This window comes from Rhineura floridana, chromosome 5, assembly GCF_030035675.1.
Source record: "Rhineura floridana isolate rRhiFlo1 chromosome 5, rRhiFlo1.hap2, whole genome shotgun sequence".
NCBI lineage: Eukaryota > Metazoa > Chordata > Lepidosauria > Squamata > Rhineuridae > Rhineura > Rhineura floridana.
In genome coordinates, this window is record NC_084484.1 from 103,036,155 (window position 1) to 103,058,763 (window position 22,609).

General features: G+C 38.7%; 2 protein-coding genes across 7 annotated transcripts in view; one reads left to right on the forward strand and one right to left on the reverse strand.

Moving 5' to 3' along the window:
* The window catches only part of URB1 (URB1 ribosome biogenesis homolog), a 78,715-nt gene extending 61,843 nt beyond the window's left edge, over positions 1-16,872 (forward strand). For 3 of the 4 annotated variants that reach the window (XM_061627818.1, XM_061627819.1, XM_061627822.1), the window contains exons 31-39: positions 2,768-2,928; positions 3,513-3,624; positions 4,000-4,106; positions 6,542-6,685; positions 8,869-8,978; positions 9,752-9,940; positions 11,360-11,601; positions 13,761-14,351; positions 14,855-16,872. In XM_061627818.1, the coding sequence (XP_061483802.1) occupies positions 2,768-2,928; positions 3,513-3,624; positions 4,000-4,106; positions 6,542-6,685; positions 8,869-8,978; positions 9,752-9,940; positions 11,360-11,601; positions 13,761-14,351; positions 14,855-15,069 (1,871 nt within the window). In that variant the 3' untranslated portion in view covers positions 15,070-16,872. The remainder of the gene's footprint in view (positions 1-2,767; positions 2,929-3,512; positions 3,625-3,999; positions 4,107-6,541; positions 6,686-8,868; positions 8,979-9,751; positions 9,941-11,359; positions 11,602-13,760; positions 14,352-14,854) is intronic. The other variant, XM_061627820.1, reaches the window with a different exon arrangement.
* On the reverse strand, positions 1,806-20,828 carry MRAP (melanocortin 2 receptor accessory protein). 3 transcript variants are annotated; one of them, XM_061627824.1, is made up of 4 exons: positions 20,666-20,828; positions 19,705-19,804; positions 7,646-7,698; positions 1,806-1,865 (listed from the first exon to the last, which is right to left on the reverse strand). In XM_061627824.1, the coding sequence occupies exons 1-4, from the start codon at positions 20,769-20,771 to the stop codon at positions 1,855-1,857; spliced, it is 270 nt and encodes an 89-aa protein (XP_061483808.1). In that variant the 5' UTR covers positions 20,772-20,828; the 3' UTR covers positions 1,806-1,854. The 3 variants fall into 3 exon arrangements, with proteins under 3 accessions (XP_061483808.1, XP_061483809.1, XP_061483807.1); XM_061627825.1 differs by lacking the exons at positions 1,806-1,865; positions 7,646-7,698 and adding an exon at positions 11,769-12,005; XM_061627823.1 differs by lacking the exons at positions 1,806-1,865; positions 7,646-7,698 and adding an exon at positions 14,529-16,865.
* Positions 20,829-22,609: the final 1,781 nt, after the last annotated feature.

The window sequence follows — 22,609 nt, forward strand, 5'->3', positions numbered from 1 at the left end:
TCTGCTTGATGCTCTGCAGGTTTGAGGTTCCTAGGATTGTGGGACAAAAAAAGCAATGGGTGATCTCTATTTTTGAGAATGTAAAGTAAGCTATTAATATTTGCCTGCAGTTTTAAGCAAAACACTCAAGTTTCTTGTTTAGAAGAGAGCACAAATAAAGAGAGCTGACAGGGTTATAATAGCAAAGCTTATATATAACATCAAACCAATTTTATTAGTTATTTTGTTTGTTTCTCTTCCTCATCCTGTTCCTGCTTTATGTAACATCCAGACCGATTAAGAGGGACTTCAAAGTGTGCTCAGTATTCTGTGACACTTTGGTTGGTCCTGACAAAGGTAATTCCCAATCGTGGATTTTCGGATATTTCTTGTGGACCAATACTGCTTCCTTTGCTTTTTATTTGTGTTCTTGGTTTAGACTGAGGCCTGTATAATTGGATGCAATTTCTTTATGCTCATTGGTTGAACTACACAAAGGATATTATATCTGTCTTGTCTGTGTATAAAATGCTTGAAAATGTTTTATCATGAGCAAGTTTTTCAGCTACCCTTTCCTGTTGTTCTCTGGGTAGACACTACATCATGGCATCTGGTTTGTATTTGCCACAGTAGCAGTGACATCTTCTAAAACAGATGGCTAGTTGATCATGTAATTGCTTTGAAAGCAAAGTAGTGTAATGAGCAGAGATCAATCATAAAATTGACCAAAAAAGTTGCTCTTTTATATTTTGAATTATATATGTATTTTTAAAAAACTAACACCACCACTACCATGGAATTGTATGGCGCAACCATAGAAAACCACTTACCAAGGGGAATAAGTTGATTATGAGCAGGGAGCATGAGGGTGGCAGAAGGATTTCTGAGATGGGTGAAGAACATCATCTGAAGCTGCACTCACATGTGAAGGGTGTGTGTGTGTTTTTCCCCTGGCCAGTATCTCCTGCCCTAGTACTATAATCCATTAGTCTGTTTTGCAGGAATTTTAGATAGCTAGACTTGTTAATCTTAAGAGTAATATTAGTTGCCACTGGATTGATTATGTAAAAGCAGCGAGAGAGGGCATAGAGGGAAATGGGAGTGACTGGGAAGGTACATGTAGATATGTCACATGAGCTGTATTTTGAGAAAGATACACAGGAGGCAGGATGGCCAAATCCAAATTTGAAAGAAAAGAGATTGCGTAGTCACTACAGCATTGTAGGGTGTCCGGTAGAAGGAGAAAGTAGCTTTTTAAAATAAGGTGAAGCAGATCTTGGTTTTAGTCTTGGGTGGGGAAAGACAATCTTTCATGTTTGGAATGCCAACCTCTTCCCCTTCCTCCAACCACCACCCCTGTCCACCTCCTCTTATTTTCCTTTCCTTGTGGCAGGCGGTCGGGTAGCGGTGTCATTGCCATCGTCTCTCTTAGCTTGGAGGCTTTGTGTTACCAAAAATAAGCTCTTGTCTGATCAGTAGCACCAGGGCATTCTGTGGGTGTGAAAGTATTAACTTAGGACATGGGAACTTTCAACTGAAGACTGTCCATCCTACAGTGGGCAAAACCAGCTATTTTCCATATCATTCTTGTCTTTCTCAGTAACACCATCCGAACTAGAGATCTTGCTTTGGTTCCAATTTGTTTCTTTTGCTGACTGTCCATCCATGTCAGTTCTTCAAGACTTTCTCCCACTTACTGCATGCCACAATCCTTTTTGTCCTTCAAAGAATCTTTTAAGAACCTGGTGCCTCCATGGAATCTTTTGACTGCAGTTCACTCTGAACATGCTCTGTAGAACAATCAGAAACACGCTGGGCTATTTCAGCAGGTGGTCTGAAGGGCCTTTGTTACATTTTTGCTTCCTTCATGCATTTCTAACAGCACCCTGTGAATAAATGTTCCATAATTACTTCTCACTGGGCGTAAAACCCCAAATGAAACACAGAAAGGAAAACTGTAACACTGGCAATATCTAGAACTGATAATTATCTCAGCAGCTATTTCCCCCAGATCTTTCCAAGGTTTTGTAAACAAACTGTATGTCCAACATAAATTAAGCATACTGTTTTGCATGCCAACTGTAGATTTCATTTTGCAAGGTCAGGTCCTGTGTAAATAATTTCCTTCCGTGACCTATACTCAGATCTCCAAATTAAACTCCCCCCCCCCCGTAAATTTAGGCCTTACACATAAAATGCAGAACAATATTGCTTATCCTTTTTTATTAAGGGGAGGGGGTTGTTAATGGAGGGGGGATTAAGTTGCAGCTGCTCTGCCTTCTGACATGACACTCAAAATCAGTAGCTTGGAGGAGAACCACTGCTCCACAAATATGCATGAACTGATGGAACAGGAATACAAATCCTTTTTAACAAACTATTCAATATCACATGGTGCAAACAGAAGTGTGGTTAACAGTAATTAATCTATTTTAACTGACCTTGAATGTGCACCTTGGCATAGCTGAACAGAGAGGGAGGGAAGGGTACAAATGGATGTTGCGTGGGTGGTGCCAGAATGGAAATCAGAGTGCAAGCTAGTTGGTGTCTTTCTGTTTGGAGAAGTTACCTGCTTAAGCAGAGGCAATTCCATGAGAGTCTGTCTTGAATTATTCTTTATCACAGAATAAAAGAGGACAATTTTCTGATCAGGCATTCATTCTGTTAGAGATTGCTCTTTTAACATGCGTACTTATAATTTATTCTTCCTAAAATTGTCTTTTTAAAGGTTTTTTGAGAGTTTTCTTTTACAAACATCTTAAAACTGTCCCCACTCCTTTTTCTGTAGAATGTGTTGTAGCATGTCGTAAGTTGGTTGAAGTCAATGCCTTGGGCCTGGCAGTGGCTGCCCTTAGCAGCTATGACAGTAACATGCGAGCAGCAGCATATTATGTCCTGAGCTCTTTTCGGTCTCATCTGGAAGGGGCTCGATTTAGAGAACAGAAGCAGGTAAGAATGAGTTAACTTTAGCAGTCCTTGAAAACGTGTCTGGCTAAGACTAAACTTGCTCTGTAAGCATCTCATAGGATAAATGTCTTGCTAATTTTTCACCATTAAAGATGTCAGTGTGCTTCTAATTTTCAAGGTACTGTGTAATTCCCCCCCCCAACTTTCCAGTTTATTTATTTATTTATTTATTTATTGTATTTATATACCACCCCATAGCCGAAGCTCTCTCGGCGGTTTGCAGTTTATATATAGGATTCAACACATGAGTGAAGTACAGAACTTAATATTTCTTATATGATTTTTATAGTATTTGTACTAGTAATAATTTCTTATGTCATTCTACCGCATCCATTCTGTATTATTAGGGTATGAATATTATTAGGGTATGAATTCTAGTTTGAATTCATGGGTTTGAATTACAATTTCTAGAATATGATTTGCATATATTTGTCTGCAATTCCTATGAAGAAAATGCTGTTGTGTGTTCATGTACAGATGAATGTTGTGGGTGCCATTGAGCTGATGCTGAGGGGGTAATACAACATGTTTCCTAATTGTTTCTCTCCTTTTCTCTTGTGTTTCAGTTGCTTTACCTTATGGATGTTGTGCAAAATGGAATCAGACAACCAAATCTCAGATTTACTTTCCCTTTGGCACTCTATATCTCTAGAGTAGCCCACCAAATGCTGAAGCCAGGTATTCTAGAAAAAGCTGTTTCTTCATAAGATAACAAATTATATTTCTGTTAAATGTTTTGGTTGAATTGGTTTTGGGCCGAACAAGGGTGGCTTTGAAACAAATGGTTATTTCTAGTCTAGATATTCCTGTGATCATCTGCTTACATGCTTGCGCGTGTGAGAGAGTGAGAGAGTCTTTATTATTTTAATGAAAATTAGATTTAATCGAGAGAGTAAAATGAGAGTTGATCCCTGCAGTGTCAGATTTACCATGCAGTAACATAGCCTGTTTTATAAAATTAGAGTATAAAATAAATGTATTTCTTGACTGTTTTTAATTATGGGAATTATGAAGCTTTTCCATGCTACATTAGCCATTCTGTTTATTTTACAGAGGAGCACATGTACACAAAGCTGAACAAGTTCCTTCTATCTCACCAATATTTGGATTTGAAGAAAGTGCCAGGATTTTTTCAGCTTTTCTATAGTTTTGATTTAGAGGTAATGGAAATCTGTGTTGTATAAACTGTTATTTCTAAATAGCACAGTTGTTTGTCTAGGATTCTGTGTATACAAAATATAGAATCTGATACCTGTCGAGTGAGTCTGAGGATCTCAACTTTCTTTTTTTGTTCTAACCAAAGCCCTGAGTTTAATTCTCAGTTGAATGCAGGACTTTTAAGTTGAATGCAGGACCCAGGATCTTCACTTCTAAACACTGAGCATAGCAAAAGATTCCAGGCCCATTGTTCAGACATGGAGATTTATGTCCACATGGCTGTCACCTCTTTCTATTGTGCTGTCCCATTCAGGCTGGCCACTCACTTTTTTTCCCCTGCCATTCACTACACCTGTTGCTTTCAAAAGAAATTCCAAGTTTGCATCATTTTTCTGCATTCAGTATGTGACTTGTTGTGAATCACATGTTGAATGAAGAAAAATGGTGCAAATTGTCTAATTCATTTAAAATAAGAAATGTGCATAATATTGAGTCACCAAGTACCAGCATATTGGGGGGGGGTGTATCAGTTTGACAGCTGGTATAGCATAGTGGGGAGAAGAGCCTGGCTGGGAGACCAGAGTCTGTGAGTTCAAATCCCCACTCATGACTCCAGGGTATAAGTTATTTAGTTAGTTATTCTTTATTTATATCCCACCATCCTTCCAATACTGGAACTCGCAGTGGCTTCCAGATAAAAGCACATATAATTAAAACATACAGAATCTACATTAAAATGAAATTAAACTACATCCAATATTAAAACCAATCATATTGCTAGATAAAAAGGAATCAAAACCAATTTAAAAATAGTAAAATTTGGCATTAGTAGTGCAGTTCCCAGCATAAAGGGCCAGCTAAAGATCACCCCCACAGTGAGTGGCTCAGGTTACGTGCCCTGCCACTTGTGCAGCCATGGGCAAGCTGCATAGTCCCAAGGAGCCCAGTTGCCCCCCAGCTGGCAGTTGCGGACAAGGAAGGGGCTGGCTTCTGCAGCTGTGGCAAGCTGAGCAAGCCCTAGCCAGCTGGGCAGGACTAGCCTCAGAGGGAGGCAATGGTAAACCCCATTTGAATACCACTTACCATGAAAACCCTATTCATAGGGTAGCCATAAGTCGGGATCTACTTGAAGGCAGTCCATTTCCATGTCTCAGTTTACAGGATCAGTTTTTTTTTCCTTTTTCTGAAACAGTTCGGTTGGAGACATCTCATTTGTACAACCATCTAACATCTACATGAAACTGCTGGGAGCGGTTGTCTGGGGGTTTGGGGTTCGGTGCCATCAATTTGCTGATGACACCCAACTCTATTTCTCCTTCCCACCTACTTCCAAGGAAGCTGTCTCGGTTTTAAACCAGTGCCTGGCATCAGTGGTGGACTGGATGGGGGCGAACAAATTGAAGCTTAATCCAGATAAGACAGAGGTGCTCCTGGTCAGTCGTAGGGCAAATCAGGGAATAGGGATACAGCCGGTGCTGGATGGGGTTACACTCCTCCTGAAGACACAGGTTCGCAGTTTGGGTGTGCTCCTGGACTCAGCTTTAAACCTGTACTCCCTGGTTTCTGTGGTGGCCAGGAGCGCTTTTGCACAGTTGAGACTGGTGCGCCAACTGCTCCCGTTCCTTGAACCGTCAGACTTGGCCATGGTGACACATGCCTTAGTTACATCCCGCTTATATTACTGTAACGCACTCTACGTGGGGCTGTCTCTGAAGACTGTTCGGAAACTCCAGCTGGTTCAACGTGCTGCTGCCAGATTGTTAACTGGGGCGGGTTACAGGGACCATACTACCCCCCTGTTAAAAAAGCTCCACTGGCTGCCAGTCTGTTTCCGAACACAATTCAAAGTGCTGGTGATGACCTATAAAGCCCTATACGGCTTAGGTCCAGGCTATTTATCAGACCGTATCTCCCTGTATGAACCTGCCCGGGCCCTGAGATCTTCAGGAGAGGCCCTTCTCTCAGTACCCACCTCCTCTCAAGTACAATTGGTGGGGATGCGGGATAGGGCCTTCTCGGTGGCGGCTCCTAGGCTGTGGAATGCTCTTCCTAGGGATATAAGAATGACCCCCTCCCTGCAGTCCTTCCAGCATCAAGCAAAGACTTTCCTATTCCAACAAGCTTTTGGTAGTGATGGTTGCTAAAGTTGGGACTGCTGGGAACTGCACTACTAATGCCGAATTTTACTATTTTTAAATTGGTTTTGATTCCTTTTTATCTAGCAGTATGATTGGTTTTAATATTGGATGTAGTTTAATTTCATTTTAATGTAGATTCTGTATGTTTTAATTATATGTGCTTTTATCTGGAAGCCGCCGCAAGTTCCAGTATTGGAAGGATGGCGGGATATAAATAAAGAACAACTAACTAACTAACCATGGCGAAGAAATACAGTGGAATATAAGTTGTAATATAATTTGTGCTCCTTGTTTTCCAGCACAAAATGGAGCGTCAGTGGATTCTAACAATTATTGGGGAAGGACTGAGAGATAAACATTGCTATGAATTATATGATTATCAGAGAATTTTCCATGTCATCCTCTCTTTCTTCCATAGTCCACTGTGTGATGAAGCCTCCAAGGTAAAATATAACTGAAATAGATAAGATACTCCAAAAAGCTTTTTGCTGAAAGCAGGATATATGATGACTTTTTTTCATAACTACTCTTATTCAGTCCTGTATTAAAATGAAACAATCTAATTAAGTATTTAATGTGACAGCTATTGTAATGTCTGTGGCTATCATGAAAGTTTGTATAGTGTACACTGGTACAGTAGGGCCCCACTCATACAGCAGGTTACGTTCCAGACCCTTGCCGAAAAGCAAAAACCACTGGAAAGTGGAGCCCTACTATATTCCAGCCGCTGATTGCTGCCAGTTAGAACGCGGTGGCTGGAGCTCCTCACGCTACAGCTGATCGCCCTGCTGACACTGCTGTATTAGTGGAATGCCGAAAAGCAGGGCCCTACTGTATTTACCTTTCCTTACCACTAGTTGTAAAATCTGACAGGAGGATATTTGGACATGATCCATGGTAATATTATAAAGATGCAGTCCCTGTTCACTTACTTGAGAATAGGCTTCATTGGACACAATAGAACTTCTGAGTGAACTTGCATATGAAAGATATGTTGACTAAATATAATTCATCCAGTGTTTCTTTTCATTATTTGCTAGTTGGATTTTATCAAAGTTGGTAGTTTCCTAGGAATGGAAAACTTGGGGCTTCAAACAAAAACTGAAAATAAATACTATGTCCTAGTGCTAAGCAGTGTGTTTTTAAAAAAGAAAATAAAAAAGGTTTGTTAAATTGTTAAAAACACTGGAATCTAGGATACTAGGATACTCTTACATAAACAAGTGAAAGTATGCCTAGAATTTTGGTCTGCATTATGATACAGGGTTGCTATACATATTGCATAAAGTTGAAGGAAAGCTTTTGAAGGCAATGTTCTGATAGTATTTTAATTTGCAGTAATTAAAAATAATGTATAGAACAGGATCAGAGCAATGGTGGAGAGGTTGTAAATCAAAAGGTACCTTTTTCACATGTATTAGGAAAGTCTGGTTGTCCAACAGTTTGTGGCTGAGATCTGAAGGATAATTGATAGGTTTTAAGATATAGAATGTAATGTAATCTGTCAGATTTGTTTCTTCAGGGGATAATCCAAGGAAGAACTGCAAAACAGATTTAGTCCCGAATGTAATAATAACCACCTAAATGACAATAACACACTATCTGAAAATCTGTATTAGTGGAAAATTTGCTGTACAAAATCTGGAACATTCTAATTATGGCAACAAACCCTCCATTATGTAGCTTTAAGAAATGAATGTAAGAAAGAAAATTTCTTTATGATGAATTAGACTGTTCCTTTCTTTCCAGAGTGAACTACTTAACTCTAATTATGATGCCAACCTGATATTATCATTATAAATAGGAAATTTATACTTACTGCAACCAATTGTAAAATGTTAAGTAAAAAAGTAAAAAATGTTAAGTAAAAAAGCTTGCCACATATTGTAACTTGTGTAGCCTACATGAAAATGTGAAGAATACATGCTGGCATACCTTATTGAAGGGGCAGGGTTTTGCTAGAAATAGGAGACAGGATTTAACTCCTGCAAAATCTGTGCAGAATGCATGGCAGGGAAGCTCCAGGTATATATCAAAACATACCACTAACCAATAGGAGCAGGTGGACACGTTTTGTCCCCATCCGACCTCCAGGTGTAGCGCATGCTCAGCTGTGTATGGTCCAGCATGCAAAGACCTGGGTGTCAAGAAATACAAACCATTGCATACAGGTTGGTTAGGGTCCAGGTGGATCAGACCCTGCTAATTGCCCTACCCAGGAGGCCACTGTTTGGACTATCACCTGGCTTCTGTCTGTTTCCTCATCTGGTACTCAGTCTGATGAATGTTAAACTAGAGACTGAGACACCATCTTTTCCCCTCTATAGGCTGTGATGTCAGAGGCACATGTGCCAACTTCATTTCTCAGAGCAGGCACATAGGGCTGGATTCTGCCCACACTTCTGAGATTATTAGAAGATACTGTAAATTTCAAAGTGGTAGCCACGTTAGGTGTTTTCACTGCCAAAGACTGTTCATTTTTTAAGCGCCATAAAACTTGTATCATGTATGCAGATAATTAGATGTAATTGTTTTTCTATTGCTTCATTTCCAAAGGCTTAAAATTGCAGTTGTGAAGAGTATTAAGGACATCTTATGTAATGGTATGTTTCGTTTTGTCTTTCAGCATCAGATTCTGGAAATACTTCAAAATGCTGCATATATCACCAAAGCTGCCTATCAGCTAATAAGAGATCATAGCCTTTTAACTTGGGTATTATCTGTACTAGAGAAAAGGTACATAGAAGAGTACTTATGACTCACTGCTAAATAAATTCTGTTTTACACATACAAAATGAGGATATATGTGAGAGAGCAAGAGGTTAGCATAAGTATCTTTGCTCATAGATGTCACAGTTTGCAATTAAGGCTGCAATTCTAAACACAATTCCAGGCGAGTCAACTCCACTTACTTCTTGGTCTAGACTCCTGACGGCATTGCTCTCAGCTTCTTTGACACTCTCAGACCTCCTCACCACGTTAAGGTGTGCATCCTAGAGGAGGACTTAAACCATAAGGCTCCTTATTAAACTGGTATAGATTAAATGAAGTAGGATCCAATTGTTGGCTTGCTGTGGCCTACTCTAAAAAGCTATTGAACAAAGCTTCTGATTCCACACTATTTGCCAATACGTCAAAAAATTATGATTTGGTTTGATATGGGAAATGTAAATTCCCTAAATGCATGGTTAAAGTCTACCCAAGGTTTCAATCCAACAGTGACTCTTACACTGTAGGTTACCTACAAATAAATACATCAGTAGGAACTTACACTGCAGATTCAGAGTGATGGGTTTCTCTCTTCTATTCTAACTTCTTCCTCAAAAGATACAGATGAAAGACAGTTTTAAGGAAAATGTTTTGTGTGGGCAGGCTTATAAGACTGGCAGGGAATGAATGAGACAGATTATTTTTTTTAATATTGTATTGGAGCACTGTTGTAACTTTCTTTGCTGTAAAATAAATGTTTAAATGAGTTTGTCCCACTTTTTATTTATTTTATATTCTAGGTTTCTAGAAACCAAGATGCTAAATCATGTGATCTCCTTAGTCCATACTCTTTGGGTAACCAATTTAGGAGATAAGCAAAAGTCACCTGGAACATCTGATAAGAAGCTGCTAGAGAATCAAAAATTCCTTCCTCTCCAGCTTGTCAGTGAATTTCTCCACATTTTGTTAATGCTTCTTAAACATGTTCAGTAGGTATTTTCTTCTATGTTTTCAAAAGCATCCCGTAATTGTATTACTATTTGGAATTAAGTTTCATTAAGTGTCTTCATGGTACCACTTTGCTACCATCCACAATGAAAAATAATCATTTTTGAAATTAGTTTATCTTATCTACAGAGTTCTGAAATGCATTGGTTGGCACAAAGTCAGTTAGTAATGTCTTAGCGGCCCACTGATAATTCTGCCCAGTGGGAGCCTGCCTTCAATATACAGTGCATTCACTTCTTTATTTATTTGAATTTCGATTCCACTTTTATAAAAACATAATCAAGTCTGTGAGCAGTGGCCACGGAGAAGCACTGCTAAAGTCTGTTTAGCATTTACTGGTCTATGCCTTCTTGAAATAATTGAGTATGGTATGTATCATCTACTGCAGTTCTTCAGAACCTTAGTTCTCAGTGAATGTTGGCAGTTATTAATCCTTGGAGTCATTCTCAGCCTTAGCAAGATGTTATGTTGTCTTTTCACTGGCCACGTTTCTATTTAGCCTGACTCTGCCATTGTGTACTGTTTATTATCTGAGTTGTCTCAGTTGTCTATATAACCTAATCACCAATAAAACAAATGTAGCTTTTTTTGTTTTCTGCATCCCAGCATGTCTAGGAAAGTCATACACTGAAAACCGTGTACATCAAGCACTTGGGTATCCCTGAATGAAAAATGTACCTGTACTGCAGGAGAAAACAGTAAATTCAAAAGCCATTAAACTGAGCTGGCTATTTGCACACAACTAGCCCATGAATCGTTCTCTTAGAGAGTGTAAATCCTACAGTTTCCTGGTTTGCATACAACTTTAAGGCATCGTTTATTATTTAACGCACACAAGCCTGTTGCTCCTCCACCATGCCTAACTGTATCACATAGAAGAAGAAACAAATCAGAGTCTGGCTTCTGGGGTGTGTGAACCTGGGCTCATAGTTTGTTTCCTCCAAACACCCCCCAAATGATAAGCACAGAACAAACCTTGGCTTCAACTGGTGTGTTCAAAGAGAAACAAATTAAGGGCCGTTTATGCACATCATGACAAGCCAGACTCTGGCTTGTATCTTTTCCTAAGCGGCACAGCTCAGAATGGAGAAGCAAAGTACTTGTGCACATTAAGTCGTAGTTTACTTTAAACTACAGTTCAATGTTGCATGTAAATCACACCAAAGTATGCAGTTTGATAACAAATGTAGCCTTCATATTTCACTGCAAGTCTTTTTGTTGCAATTTATGTCCCTTTGTTTCTTCTTTTGTTTTAGACATAAATTAATCATCACTTCCTTCCAAACAAAAGTTGTTTGCTTTTAAACTCACAGTTTGCTTTAAGTTTAGTCATTATTTGGGTTGAGCAATGTTAGATCATATAAATGTTTTATTTTAACTTTCCATCTCCTGCCAAATAGGACCAACTCAGATTCTGCTAAATTGATACAGTTTTTCAGCACATTAAGTTCAGTATTGGAATACCGTTTTGTGGTTATTGAGGCCTTCAGAGAAATGGACAGATTCACTGTGAATGAACATGTCCTTTCAAACAAAGATGTTCTGCTGCTCTTGCACAAGTGGAGCATACTTAGCAAAGATGTGGAACTTCAAAATGATCTTCAGATATTCGCTCAACACTACCAAGCTAAAGAATTGCTCAGTAAGTTCTAAATGCACTGTTCATTTAAAGAAGGTCAGCTGCTTTCAACAAAATTCTGAAAATACATTTAAGAGTATAACTACTAGTAGTATTTCAGTTTGTTGGTCACCTTATAGAGGGCTGACTTTAGGCGCTTTACAGCCAGTGTAAAGCATAACAACCCCAAATAATTAAACATCATAACACTATCATAACAATGTATCATAACAATACAAAAACTAGTCTCAAAAAACAATTCAAAGGTTTCACCAGCAGCTGAAAAACACCACCACGTGAGCCAACTTAGATACAGCAACCAGTTTATAATATTCCATCAAATGCAGGGAAGAAGAGGAAGCCCTTTCCTGATGCTGAAAAGTCACTAATATTGGCACCATGCAGGACTCTTTTTAGGAGCAAAATTCCTAAAGAATCAAAATTGAAAGGGAAATAAAAATAGTTAAAATATATCTGTACTTCAGTTACAAAATCGGGCATGATCCAGGAAACAGGATTTTGCATGTCGCTGGTAGAGATTTTCCTACTGAAATAAATGGAAGTGCTTAAATGACACGCCCATTATCACTTCCATGCTAACATTGCCACCACCTTCCATCGGAGCTAGATTAAGGCACTTGCAAGCTTGGACACATTTAGTTCCCATATTGTTTGAATGTTCAGAATTCATCGAGGTAGAAAAAAAATATTTAAAGTTCAAAATTGGCATCCTGCCTTTATAAATAACCACCATATCAATATTCCATCTACCTGTTGAGGCACCTTGGAATGTTGAATCCAGTAGCATAACTGGGGAAATGGTCAGCCTCCAGTTCCTCTCTAACTGCAGTTTCAGAATTTGAAAAACTCCTTTGCACTGTGTTTTTTATCCCAGTGGTAAATGGAGTCTTTAACTAACCACCTTCCCCCTGCCTGAACTTTGGGATGGGTGAGAGAGATGGATGATTGAGGATGAACTGTGGGGGAGCAGACACAATTTTAGAGTTTGTGTGATTCTACTTATAAATCAGCACTGAATTAGGTAGATCAAAGAGAGTTCTCATTTCTAATAAGTGTAGGAAATTGCTTTTGTTAATGTAGATGTAAAAGGAAGGTAGGGTGTATAATATTTGATTTGAGTAAATATGTTTGGCTACACTTCATGTAAAATCTATGAAGTCACAACGATTTCAAGATATGCTTGTTCATGTCTGGATTTTCACTGACTGAGTTATTTATCCTGTTGGGATTTGGTTGAATGTTAAACCTATTAACTTTTATAATTTACTAAGGGCTTTGCCCCTGCACTCTTTGAGTACCAACCCACCATCATCACCATCACTCTCAGCGCCCCAACACCATTCTGTTTGTCAATCTCCCATTCCCCTGGCACCCCACTCCCCTTGCAATGCCCCCAGTGCCTCCAGGCATTGGCGTGCCTTGGCTGCCATGGGTCTACTTGTGCTCCTCGGCCACTTCCCTCTCCTGTTCCACTGCTGCCACTGCCCCACACTATTGCTCCATTGCTGGACAAATGTCGCCATCACACAGTGCACCTAGGTCACTTACTGCCCGCCCACCCACCCAGGCTGCCGCTGCCCACTTAAACTGCTTACCAGCCACCTGCCTTCTTGTTTGCCCAGTCACCCAGGCTGCTGCTGCCTTGTCTGCTTGCCAAGGCGGGCAGTGGTGGGTGGAGCTAGCAGCGTGTAGACGGGGGTGGGGGAGAAAAGTGTTCACACTGTATGATGCATGAGGTATGATGCTTACATTTCTTACATTTTAATTATGTGTATAGATAGGCACAACTTACCAGGAGGTTCTATCTATCCTTCCCTGTCTTACTGCCAGCTTTTTAATAATTATAGAATTGATTCCTTCATTACCGTTCTCCCTTGATAAGAAGGGTGGAAGTGGAATGGTACAGAATGTCTTCACAATGGGAGAGGTTCAGACAGGTGCAAAGCATTGATTATGCAGAGATGCGAAAAGATCAAACTGCACCTACCCAAACCTCACAGGTACTGTTGTGAAGGCATCTTCTACTAGCTTCCACTCCTACCACCTGGAGACATCTGAACACCCTTTTTAATGGTAAGACCAATGGTTCCTTCTCAAAAAGAACAATTTCCCGTTTCCTTGTTTGAATTATTAATTCCTTTGTTTGCTTTCTTCTACTACAGAAAAAATTAAAGACAAAAACAAACCACAGGTACCTTTTCGAACATCATCCCGACTTGTTCAGAAAAAAAATGAGATTGAAACAGAGGCAGAAACGGCCTCTGAGTGGGGGAAAAAATATTTAGAAGAATGCAGATCTGTTCTGAGATCTGTACTAGTCTACTGGGAGCCTGTATTTTTAGATATGCCAGCAAAGCATCCAAAAGAGCACAGTGGAGATGGCAATCCTGGCCTTACATGTAAGATCGCTTACTTTGTATTCAGATGGCTAGTGAAGTCCCTTGTTGACAGCAGCTTCAACATACAAAGTGTACTTTTGACTTTCAAATGGTGTAAAAAGAGTGTTTTGCAAAACAGTGCTGTGGTAGACGAGATTCTTAAAAATGGAACACTGAAAAGCAGTATATTTCAGCTTTACAGCGGTGTCTATAATGCCTATGAAGAGAATGCCATAGAACTGAGTGATCTCTCTTTGCTTAATGAAATCATGCTTCTCCTACTGGATTCCCAGAACTTGACAAAAAACCCTTTTCATGAGATTGTGAAAAGGTTCTGCCTGTCTGCAGTAACAGAGGAAGACACAATGAAGAAAGGTAATTCCTTTATTTTCAGTAAGGAACTTGAGGGAAAACTATGCATACATTTTTGTTTCTCCCCCACAAAACTTATTGAAATTTGCCCTTTGCTATATAATACCGTATTTAGACTTACAGAAGATTTTAAGAGATTAACTACTAATGTAGAATATGATCTTTTAATGACATTAAAAATTGATTTGAGAAATTAAACAATCCTGAGTCTGCTCAATATAGTTAGGGACAAAACAATGCTTAACAATTACTAATGCATGAGCTTCTGGTACAGCTATTTTTCTGTTTTAATTTAAGTCAATACATTGTAACTATCCTGGGCATCTAACAAAGCTGTTTTCTTTGACTTGAAGGAGGAACATGGGTTCCCTTAATAAATATCAGAAGTTCAGTTTCAAAAAAAGGTATTAGAAACTCTGCTATGTAAATATGCAGAATGAAGGAAGGATATATATCAACTTTTAAAAACAGAACTTGTTTGATCCTATTATTTTCTTATTTCCTAGCAGGCATATTCCTCACTTCTGTTTATATTGGAGACATCTGGCTGGGAGCAAAGCAACCAGACACATTTATAACTCATGTTAAACTGATATATGGGACCACAAATAGTAAACAAAATGGTGATGAACGACAAACATGGGAACTTAAAGAAGGTATAGCTTCTCTCTGCAAAGACATTTACTCATTCTTAGTTTTTCACCCTGCCTTTCAATCCTAAATGCCAAGTATGTGTTGAATTTTTTTTTGGGGGGGGGAACTATTCCATTCAAAACTGTAGAGACCATTGTTTTAGTACTTGTAACTTGTTTGTGCATATGTAACATGAAAGTTATGGTGTAATTTTTTTAAAAAAAAGGCTGGATTTCAAATAAATATATTTTTCCAGCAGTTATCAAAGTTGGTTTTTAAGGCTATTTTTTATGTATTATGTTTTAAAGGGTCTAGCAATGAAAAAGCAAAAAAATGGTTTGAAGCTAGTACAGTTGGCTTGAAGTTAAATCATTTTGCACTAAAACAAAGAGAATACATGGAGTAATTGAGTTATACAATACGTCTTGTTCTCCAGATTAAGAGTGGAGGTGTTTTAACTTCCTTGAAGTCAGTGAAATGTTATCATTAATGTTCACAAAGTTTCTTAGTATGGCTTTAAAGCCACAACAAACCTCTGCTCAGGCATTGTGGAGGTGAAAGGGGCTGAGCTATTTGGCAGCACTTGCTCATTTTGATGGAGTTTAGACAGAAGCTTCTAGTGGAAGCAGAAGGGCTGTGGCTCGGTAGAACATACGTTTTGTAAACAGAAGGTCCCAGGTTCAATCCGTGGTGTCTCCAGGTAGGGCTGGGACAGACTCCTGCCTAAAATCCTGGAGAGCTGCTGCCAGTCAGCGTAGGTAATACTAAGCTAGATGGACCAACAGTCTGACTCTCTATAAGGCAGTTTCCTATGTTCCTAGGGATGCTGTTACAGACTGCTCTAGGAAAACGTTATGTCTGAGACATAGTTGAGTGCAAGCACAAAAAACAATATACAAATAGAATAATACCTTCACTTATGTTAAATCTTGTTTTGATTAATAGCTTTAAGAATGTAACATCGATCTCACATGGATTTCTATTATATAATTCTAATAAAATATATATGAATAATATAAACTAGCCAATGTCTAAAACAGTTTTTCTTGAATGATACAGCTGCATTTAGAGTTTTACGGGTAGAGTACTACAACTGTACTTTGAACATTTTGTTTATTGTCAGATTGCTAGTCCGTTTCAGAGGACTAACAATCTAAGAGCTGTATTGTTGGAAAAATATTAAAACAGTGTACGGAAAAACCAATATTATATATGAGTGAGGCTCTTAGCATCAGCTTCTGCATAAAGTAAGTGGAGTCATGAATTGCCTCGGATGGGTGTGAGCATTCAGCTGTTGAAGCAGAACATTATTTTAATATAAGGAATTGTGTTTTGAAAATAAATTCAGGCACACAACACCATGAACTGTTACTGGTCTGATCTGCCACATTCTTACATTATGCAAAAAACTACAGTAAACCATCTCTTGTTAAGTTTTTTCACTACTTACAAAACTGCTCACCTATAATGGATTAAAGAAGCCTGATTGCACACACATTTTTAACTTTATGTTTCTGATTTAATCCTGACATTAATACCAACTTTTGCTAGATATTACAGCTGAGATAATTGATTGTGTTAATAACCTGCTTAATTTTATCAAATGTTCTAAAGTGGTTACTTGTTCTTGAGGAGGTTACATCTAGACCTATCTCATGGTTATATATTTCTCTGTATGACTTCATCTTCAGATGGGCTGCATATTTCAATTGAAATTAAAGTTGCAACAGTCTTGTTTAGATCAGAACACTGTTTGAATCGTCCCCTCTAATTTCTTCTACTTGGTTATCTACAGCCGTTGGTCTAGCATGATTAGTTATATGTTTTTGATGAATAATAGTTTTTGAATAATTCCATGAAAACGTTTTCTGTGGTCCTCCATTCCTGTGAATAAAGTTGCCAAATTATACAGTATCAGTATTGTCTTCCCAGAAAACACTACTTATCAGTTATGAAAGTAGAAGATCAATAAGAACACAAGAAGAGCCTGCTGGATCAGGCCAATGGCCTATCTAGTCCAACATCTTCTTCTCACAGTGGCCAACCAGATTCCTATGGGAAGCCTGAAAGCAGAACCTGAGCACAGCAGTACTTTCCCCACTTGTTATTCCCAGCACCTGGTTTTCAGAGGTATTCTGCTTCCTGCAGTGGAGGCAGAACGTAGCCACCGTGGCTAGAAGCCACTGATAGCCTTATCCTCAATGGTTTTTTCTAATCTTTTCAAGCCTTCCAAGTTGGTGACCATCATTACCTCTTGTGGGAGTGAATTTCATAGTTTAACTATGCACTATGTCAATTACTTTCTTTTGCCTGTCCTGAATCTTCCAGCATTCAGTTTCATGGATGTCCATGAGTTCTAGTGTTATGAGTGAGGAAGAAAAACTTTTCTCTGCACACTTTCTCCATGCCATATATAATTTTATACACTTCTATTATGTCACCTCTGACTCACATTTTCTCTAAACTAAAAAGCTCCAAATGCTGCAACTTTTCCTCATAGGGGAGTTGCTCCATCTCCTTGATCATTCTGGTTGCCCTTTTCTGAACCTTTCCAACTACACAATAACCTTTTTGAGATGAGGTGACCAGAACTGTACACAGTATTCCAAATGCAGCCACACCGTAGATTTATACAACAGCATTGTGATATTGGCAGTTTTATTTTTGATACCTTTCCTAATGATCCCTACCATGGAATTTGCCTTTTGCAGAGCTGTCACACACTAGGTTCCCATACTTCACTCTATGTGCGGTGAGGGACCTAGAGATCAAGTTCCATCAGGAAAGTTTGAAGGAAGTGGGTCTGGAGATGAGATGAGAGGCACCTTCAGATATTTGAAGGGCTGTCACATAGATGAACTAGTGGGTTCAAGTTCATAACAACAAAAGAAGAACCTGCTGGTTCTGGCCAGTGGCCCATCTGGTCTACCATCCTGTTCTCACAGTGGCCAACCAGATGTCCATGGGAAGTGCACAAGCAGGACCTGAGTGCAAGAGCACTCTCCCCTCCTGCAGTTTCTAGCAACTGGTATTCGGAAGCATATGGTCTGACAATGGAGGCAGAGTATAACCATCATGCCTAGTAGCCATTGATAGCCTTCATGGTTCTCTCTAAACCTGTTTTAAAGCCATCCATGTTGGTGGCCATCACTGCCTCTTGGGGAAGCAAATTCCCTAGTTTAACTATGCAATATGTGAAGAAGTACTTTCTTTTTGTCTGTCCTGAATCCTCCAACATTTAGCTTCATTGGATGTCCACAGGTTCCAGTGTTATGAGATAGGGAGAAAAACTTTCTCCACGCGATGCATAATTTTATACATCTCTATCATGTTTCCTCTTACTCACCTTTTATTTATACTAAAAAGTCCCCAATGTTACAACCTTTTCTATAATTACTCCATCCTCTTGTTAATGCTGGTTGCCCTTTTCTGAACCTTTTCCAGCTCTATAATATCCTTTTTATGGTGAGGTGACCAGAAATGTACACAGTATTCCAAGTGTGGTTGCACCATAGATTTGTATAGTTTTATGATACTGGCAATTTTATTCTCAGTTCCTTTCCTAATTATCCCTCCCACAGATTGTGCCTTTTTCACAGTGGCTGTATGCTGGCTTGACATATTCACTGAACTATCCACTATGACCCCAAAAGGTTGTGGGGTTGGATCCAGAGTTGTGTGGAGAGGAATTCTGTAAACTAGATACTCCCTTGGGCAGAAGGGGGATAGTTTTTATCCAATTATGCTCCTCCATCTGCTCTGAAGAGTTAGGAGCCCTCTGGAACAGTGTGGGAAGTCATGCTGGGGCTGCAAGGCGGAGTAGGAATCTGAAAATTGTTTCCCCTCACCTTCTTCCCATGGGAGTGCAGTTTGCAGAGGAGTCGTCTCCATTGGAACCAGCTCATAAGAACATAATTAGAGCCTGCTGGATCAGGCCAGTGTCCCATTTAGTCCAGCATCCTCACAGTGTCCAGCCAGATGCCTGTGGGAAGGGGGCAAGCAGTACCAGAGTGCAAGATCACTCACCCCAGAGAATGGGGAAGAGAATGGAAGAGCCCTTCCATTTGTGGAACAGCAGGTCTGGATCTAACAGTTTGTTTTTTTCAGTACAGATCCTTCCCTATAATATTCACCAGCAAAAAACTGTTCTGCATTTTTGGGTGGGGTGGCAACCCAGATCAACTTCTCAGAAACATTCCTCACAAGACAAATTGTTATAGAAAGTGTTCTTATTACTAGGAATTTTGAGAAATGCTGGTCTAAACTTTGATGTAAAAAGCACTACACTTTTACATTTTGAATAATGTAATCCTTAACAAAAGTTTACTATGTACCTGGGCTTTGTTCAATATCTCAAAATAGTATCTCAATCTGCTCATGGTTATTGTCTCATAGAAAACTTTGTATATATGTTCTAATTATCCTCTCATGCTGCAGCATTCAGGAGGGTTCAGTATACTCTGCCTCCCTTGCTTATAATCTAAAGGCTGACCCTTGAAAAATTAGATCACTCAAAAACAAACTGAATAGGTGGAAGAGAAAATAGATCCAAGCCATCACCCTACGTGTTTTTTTGCACATATATTTCCCTTCTTTAAAAGCAGAGGGCCAATGGAAAAGATATTAATCTAGGATGCTTACTTGACATCCAAATTCAATCTTTAATAGGGGCATATAACCTTACACTTTCTTTCATCTGCAGAAGAAAAAACATCTTACTTACTTCATGGGTGTAGAACCAGACCGAGATATGTAGAACAAAATAAGGAAGAGAAATGCCACAAAAGAAGCAAGTCCAATCCAAAAGGCTATGACAATTGAATCTGTGGAAAGAAATACAAAGAAATAATAATACCTGGCAGATCCTAAAATCATTTAATATATCTTTTCTTAATATGAAATGTTACATCCACTCAGGGAAAGCTCCCGTTTTCAGTGATTGGGAATACAGAGCCGTAGTAAGGGCACCCTCTTGAAACTCCTAACATTAAAGATGAATACCAAAATATTATTTTAATTAGTATAACATTTACAATACATAGCTCAGATTAAGTTTAACAGTAAGAGAGATAGCTGTCGTTTAGTAAAATGTTTAAAACATATTAATGTATTCCAGTAGATAGTGATTTTGTAACAAAACCAGAAACAATAAAAAATATGACTTTTTGAAGACAGTAAAATATATTTTGCATCCAATCATAATGCATGTATAATTGATAAAAGAGTTGTACTGAACTAGGTGGGACTTCTGAGTAGACAACCTGCATAGGACTGGTACTGAATTTGGTGCTGTCAACAAATTATTGTGATGAAATAGCCAGAAACCCCAATCTAAAGGCACAATTTGCATGCTGAAAAAAATGTCCACATGTGGATATTTATTTATTCATTGAACTTATATCCCGCCCTTCCCCAAAAAGGAGCCCAGAGTGGCAAACACAAACGAGACAATTTAACAAAAAGAAAAACATACTCAAAGCAGTTTAAAACATTTTTAAAAATGATTTTTAAACAAAATCTAAACCACATTAAAATATAGTAAAACATTTTAAAACATTCTGAAACACAGCTTAAATACACAGATGGTAGTACTACAAAAACATTTGACTTTTGAAAGGATTACAGTTTTACATTTGTTGGCTTTTCTTCAGTCCTTCACATATAAAGAGAACAGCAATACTTACATCTGTTTGCCTTCAGGTTTTTTGCATCAACTGGAAGTGGATCTATATAATCCAGGTAATATTCCCAACCCCAAGTATAATCAGATGAATGTGTCTTGTTAGCCATTTCAGTAGTACTTCCTGGGCAGCTCTAACTCCAGCCCACAATTATAAACTGTACTTGAATGTCCTATAAAGACATTGTGTAATTTATGCTTAGATACCAGAACTATTCAGCAGAAATGAAGGTCAGTGTATGATGACAGTTGCTAAGTGCCAGAATGAAGTCCATTTCCATTTTTCATTCTCTTCACTGAATGTTTCAATCCCAGAGCGGGGAATAATATACCTATACAAAATTTATAGAATTCATAAAAATACATAAAAAAATTAATGAACAACTCTTTGGAAAACAAACTAAACTAAACTGGAGTGAGGACAACCATTAGAATTTCCTATTTAAGCAAACACCTGGGTAAAGAAAACAGGACATCCAACCAACTAAACAAACCAATGTTGAGTTTACCAATACTTACTACTCCATCTCTTGCCTGGGACAGTCCACTCACTTCCCTTCAACAGACTCATTCTGCAGGCTGCAGCTTTATAAGCAACTTAACACCTTTCGCCCTCACTCTCCAGCCCACCCAGGCTCTCACCCTGAATGGCATTAATCACTGCCGACAAGCATCTACAACAAAAACGTCCCAACCCCTATTCCACAATATCAACAGAATAAAAACACCAAAGAGAAAGAGGGTGGCACCCTTGCGCTTGGAGACACCAAAGTAGCAATAGCAAATGTGTTTTAACAACACTGGAACCAGTACATTTTAGGAGACTTTCCAGTGGAATGATGCCATTGTTGTACGTGATGTGCTTAGTACTATCAGCTCTGTTCAAGCAGATGTTTGAAGCAAAACAGTTTGATAAGAGAGGGAGGTGTGTAAATTGGCACTATAATGAATAACTTCGGCTCTCAAGGATGGTGGTGGTTATGGAGCTACTGATTGCCAAAGAAATTGTGAGATATTTTCCCCCCATAAAATCTTTCATACCCTCTTCTCTGTTAGATATTAGGAAAGAATATATATATTGTGCATTTGTATTTATTTGCCAACATTCTTTCCTAAAAAGCAAAAGGCAGCTGTGTTGGTCCATAAGAAAAAAAAACCCTCCAAAATCCAGTTGGGCGATGTGCTTCTTAGGACCAACAAGAATGTAACAAAATAGAGGCAAGATTTTGCGTTCTTTTAAAAGCTTTGCATCTAGCCTCATATTTGTACTTTGTTGCTTTTCATTTTTCCTCACTCCCAGCTCCTGCTTTATGTAACGGCTTTCCTGATGAAAACTTCTAAAGAACTCAAAAGCTTGCCACTATTTTATGACATTTTGGTTGGTATGAGGGCATTTTTTAAGTAATTGTTACTGGGTATCCATTTTTTTCATTCATACGGCTTCCCTCTCCAAGTACAAGCCTTGACATTTGGACTGAGGCAAAAGTAATTTAAGCTTAACAACAGGGAGTGAATACAGCCTTGCAAATGCTAAAGAAACTAGGCTAGCAAAATTCTTACCAGCCTGCCCACCCCACCAGAAAATACATGAACTGAAAACCAAAATCATTACCATCTCTCTAAAACTCTAATTTCAAAACTTAGAAAAATTAGTTACAAATACAACTGTTCTGGTATTACAAAAATATATTTGGGGGTTATTTTTGTTTTGCAGTAATGTAAAGAAGGTATTTAAAAACTGCATAGTGTACAATAACTAAAAAAACTGAATCCTCACATGCTAGAACTTTAAGATCACAGAAGAATTGTTCTGGCATTAGACAAGACTTGAAAATAAAATAATTGATATTTCATTTTTTATGTGTCCACTGGTGTCCAATGGCTAGGACTGGGTGTCCATTTGGATGCACAACTATTACTTTGAAAATGCCTTGCTTGATCCTTACAA